We start from the raw sequence: 4,486 nt of genomic DNA, 5'->3' as shown, positions 1-4,486 counted from the left end.
AGCCTGAGGTAGGGCTTGGAGACTAAGTTTGTATCTCAGTACAATTGCAGGGAAGGTCAAGAGTGAATTAGCCAGGTTCTTCCACTTATTTTTGGGCAAGTTCTGCAAAGTCTTAGGACTGAGAATGCCGGTGTGAGACCCCTTTTAAAATGGGGATGGAGAGCTGAGTGCTATTTTTCTTGATACATTTAGTGCAAAAGCTAAAATGGGTCTTTTCTGTTGTTCTATTTGCAAGTGAGGAATTGCATAAAATCGCTTAACCTATGAGATGAAACCTTTAGGAGGAAAAAGGTTTTGTGAGTAAATTACAGAAATTGATTATATACAAATAATGTCATTGTACATGTCTGAAGTTCCTTGCCAAATTAAACTGAGATTCTTTTTCTATCCTTTCTGTTCCTTTCCTTCTTCTTTCATATCCATGTATCTCAAAACCTTTTTCTGGTATAGCAGGTGAAACTCAGGAAATTTTTATCCTATGAAGTATAAGAATGTCAGTTCTTTTGTCCTGTTAATAAAAGAAAAGGACAACAGATTCCTAACATGGTGGTTTAGTGCTGTGCTCATTGCAGTGTTGTGATGTTGTGATGACAAAGCCAGCATAAGTGATAGGATTAATTCCATATGTTACAGATGGATAAATTTTTCCAAAATATTGTTGTGACTAGACTTAAAGTATGCAAGCAGTAGTTGAGCCATATGTTGTGATCAAAAGCTGAGCTGGTGTTAAATTAGATTCGTGAATGTAATTGCAATTTGCAGTGTAATTGCAGTTTGCAGTTGTCAATGAACAGACTTCTGCTTTGTAGTGAAAGGATGATGTGTTGCTGTGACTATTTTAAACTTTGCACTACAAAGCTGTTGTACGTTTTGAGTTTAGTCCATGAAATGTATCATAAATTTTTCCTTGCCTTCAATGGGGCCACGGTAAGACTCAGGATTTATTTTCTCAAAATTTCTGTTTGGCATTATGGAATGCAAGAAGAAAATAATTACTCTTACAGAAAGCTCTTAACATTTGGGTGTGCTTTGTACAGCCTTGCTTTAAACCTTACCAGGTTAAGTACAAAGTACATAAACCAGTCATTTTAGCTAAAAAGCTGACATGCATCAGGAGAGGTTGGCTGCCTGCTTGCTGACTCATTAATATTTTCTTTCCCTTGGAAAGTACTTTAATGATGATGGGTTCTCATCCCGTCTCTAACTTTCTGACTTAATGTTGTTCAGAAATTTCAAATTCTTCCAATAATCATCCTGATTAAACTTTCAATTAAGGTAGTTGCCTAAAGGTAGTTTATAATGTAACTTCCCCTTGCTCCTGAGTATTTTCTGCACTAAATCTGCCTCTCTGGCTTGAATGACAGGAATTATTTAAATTCTATGCATGGGTTTTAAAACTTGCTGTTAAATTAAAAATCAGAAAGGTTTTTGTTAGCCAAAGACCTGTATCACATACTTCTAGGGATAGTATCCAAGAGTCAGTCTTTGTGAATCTTTTCAATTGCCTTCTGTTCCTTTAGAGAGCAACACTCTGCAGGTGCCTTGTATCTTTGATTTCTGATATGTATAAAGTCAACATGCGCGTGAATTTTGTAAGATTTGATGTGCATATTGCATAATTGCCTTATTCTAACAAATACTTGGCCTGACTCTTCTAGAATGGATGTGTTTAGTCTTGTGAGTACTGATTAACTTTGTCAGACTCCTGACAGACTAGTGCTGACTGGTAGTTGAGTCAAATGATATAATCGGTGCACATTTTAGTTTTCAACACAAAGTGCTGTAGTACTGTAGTAGTGTTAGAGATAAATTTGTTCTTTTTATCCAGAATCCCATTTATTTTAAAATTCCGTGTCAGGTATAAATATTATCTCTTAAAATAGACATGAAGTAGTCCATTGTTTAGATGTTCTATCCCATACTCAGGCAGCTAGGAAAAAATAGTTGTAAAATCACAAATGTTTTGAACTGTGACACTGCTTGAATTATTTACTTGCTTGAATATTATTGGTGGGTTCAAATTGAGTAAACTCACAAAGGGAAAGATGTATTGAAACATTTCATTATAATTCCCAGCCTCCTTTTGAATTTGTTTCATACAGGCTGCTGCAGATCCCATGTCGTCCTCTGATGCACCAGAAGATGGCCCAAAGGGAGCGTCAAGTATATCACAGAATATCTGTATGTTTCTGGTTGGACTGGGGAGGGTGATCATACTGGAAGGGGTATTCAACTAAATGTCCTTGCCTTTTCCTTACCTAGAAGGGACAGGACTGTTGGCAAAAAAAGGAGGTGCTAATGAAGTCATAGCTGATTTAATCTGTTCTTGATTTGTTTCAAGGCCCAGTTGTGTAAATCAAATTTAGAAATAGCAATGACATGTAGATTGTCAGTTTGCTGATCCCATACTTTCAAAAGTAAATATTTTTAGATTTAAGAGATACACTTAGCTATTGTTTTAAGCTTAGCTATTGCTTTCTAAGCCAGTGATGCATGAGTATATGTTTGCTTTGACAGTCTGGCATCTAGTGATATGATGGTGATGAGTTGTCCCAAATCATGCTAGCTTTGCCCATGCTAGCATGATAATGTTTTGGCAAGCCTGCAGGAAGTGGCAATAAAAGTATTCCAACCAAAACTGTCTTGTGAAGCCCAGGAAGAGTATTTTTTCTTACCTGTTATTGGTAAGATCAGATAATGACAGGCATTTCTTTCTCAAAAGTGAAAAACACAGGCTTCTTAGGATTTACTTTATCTGTATTGATACACTGTTATTATATTAGTGTATCTGGTGCTGATTTGTAACAATAGGAGCATTCAGATTGTGCTTTCTGGCAAATAATAGGCTCTGAACCACCTTAGGGCAAATTAGTGTGTGACAATAGCACTGCTGAATAATTCCTAGGGATCTCAGCTTTCATGGGAGCAAACAGAGCTTTGACTAAAGCTATGCAGACCTAAAGAAGCAGATCAATTTTTTATGTGGCTTTTTTTTCCAGATATAGAAGTTGGTTCAATAAAAGCCATAGCTGCTTCTGAGAATGTTTTCCTTAATTGTGTCCTTAAATTATAACATCTGGTGCTGTACCACTATCACATTTTTTCTTCACGTGAAACATTATTCAGTCCAGTACTGAGTATATGTGTGAGGTGAAAGCTTGAAAAGTAAATAGAAATTACACCCTTTAAGGGTTACCAAATGTGTAGAAACCACTTTTAGTTGGGGGAATCTGAATCATAAATGGCTTTAGGCTAGGAAATATTTGAGACAGGTATTACACACACTTCCCCAAGTGTTATGTTCTCCATTCGACATCCACTTTTGACCATAGTGGGAGGTGGGATATTTGCTTAGGTGGGTTTTTGTTTATCTGCTATGGCTGCCTTTATGTGACTGAGAGTGCTACAAATGCAGCAGCCTTACCTCTACTTCCATTTTTCTTACCTCCTCCTCATCATCACCATCTGTTTTGGCAGCAACATTGCCATAGCTCAGACGGTACTGATTGCAGCACACCATGTTCTTGGGTATTGACCATGAAGCTCAAATGCTAAGAAGGATGTTGAAGGGTTGCTTTTGGTTTTTTGGTTTGGGTTTTCTCTTTTGTTTGGTTGGTTTTCTTCTACTTTGGTGGGATTTTTGTTTGGTTGGTTTTGGTTTGGGGTAGTTTGTTTTTTTTTAACATAAAGTCTTCCAAGCTTAGTATTTGTGGGACACAGCTGGGGCCAGAGCCACACAGCTAAACCAGATTCATAAAATGAATGTGTGGTAGGAGGCTGTAATTTATCTGCATCTTTGACATCCTGCCTACAAACTGTTCACTAATCTTTTTTTTTTTGTTCCCCTGGGCTTATGATCCTATTCCAGGCTTCTGGAGACCACTTGAGACTTCTGCTAACTTGTGCAGCAGCTTGCCAGAGAAAGAGAGTTGGTTGGAAACAAAACTCTGCTTTCCTGCTCGATACTTTTTTTTTCCTAAGATGCATTACAGCTTTAAGATGACTCATTCAAAACAACTTTAATTTCTCATTGATAAAGAATTAAAGCTTCTCTGTCTCAATCAATGAGGCTATCTGGCAATGAGCATCTGTGACAAAGCTGATAGATCCTCCTGTTTTCCATACAGGAAGCTTGACATAGAGGAGCTAAACTCACTTTGTACCATTTTGATCTTAAATAGTTGTTGAATCTAGGGAAGAATGATTGGATTCCTAACCTAAATACCTCTTGAGGTTTAATTTTCCTTTGTGTACTGATCCCTGGTGTGTTAATCCCAGAACAGGCTAAGGTTGGTACTGTAGGTATCCTATATGTGCCAATATGTGGAGGTGACTTTACTATCATATTCACACCAGTGCCATGTGTTGCTATTGTTTATATAGATAAGAATCCCAAAATGGAACACTTCGGGTTTAGAATTTAAAAAATGCTTTTTTTTTTTCTTTTTCTCTAATTTAGTGTATACCTTTTCTAAGTATTCTTTGC

General features: G+C 37.0%; 1 protein-coding gene across 1 annotated transcript in view; it reads left to right on the top strand.

Moving 5' to 3' along the window:
* The first annotated feature begins 2,115 nt into the window (after positions 1-2,115).
* Positions 2,116-4,486, top strand: part of TRABD (TraB domain containing) — an 18,109-nt gene continuing 15,738 nt past the window's right edge. The window contains exon 1 of the mRNA XM_031056939.1: positions 2,116-2,181. Coding sequence (XP_030912799.1) covers positions 2,118-2,181 — 64 coding nt within the window. The 5' untranslated portion in view covers positions 2,116-2,117. The remainder of the gene's footprint in view (positions 2,182-4,486) is intronic.

This window comes from Geospiza fortis, unplaced genomic scaffold (assembly GCF_000277835.1).
Source record: "Geospiza fortis unplaced genomic scaffold, GeoFor_1.0 scaffold195, whole genome shotgun sequence".
NCBI classification, from domain to species: domain Eukaryota; kingdom Metazoa; phylum Chordata; class Aves; order Passeriformes; family Thraupidae; genus Geospiza; species Geospiza fortis.
The sequence above is the reverse complement of the archived record's forward strand: the minus strand, read 5'-3'. Positions and strand labels throughout refer to the sequence as shown.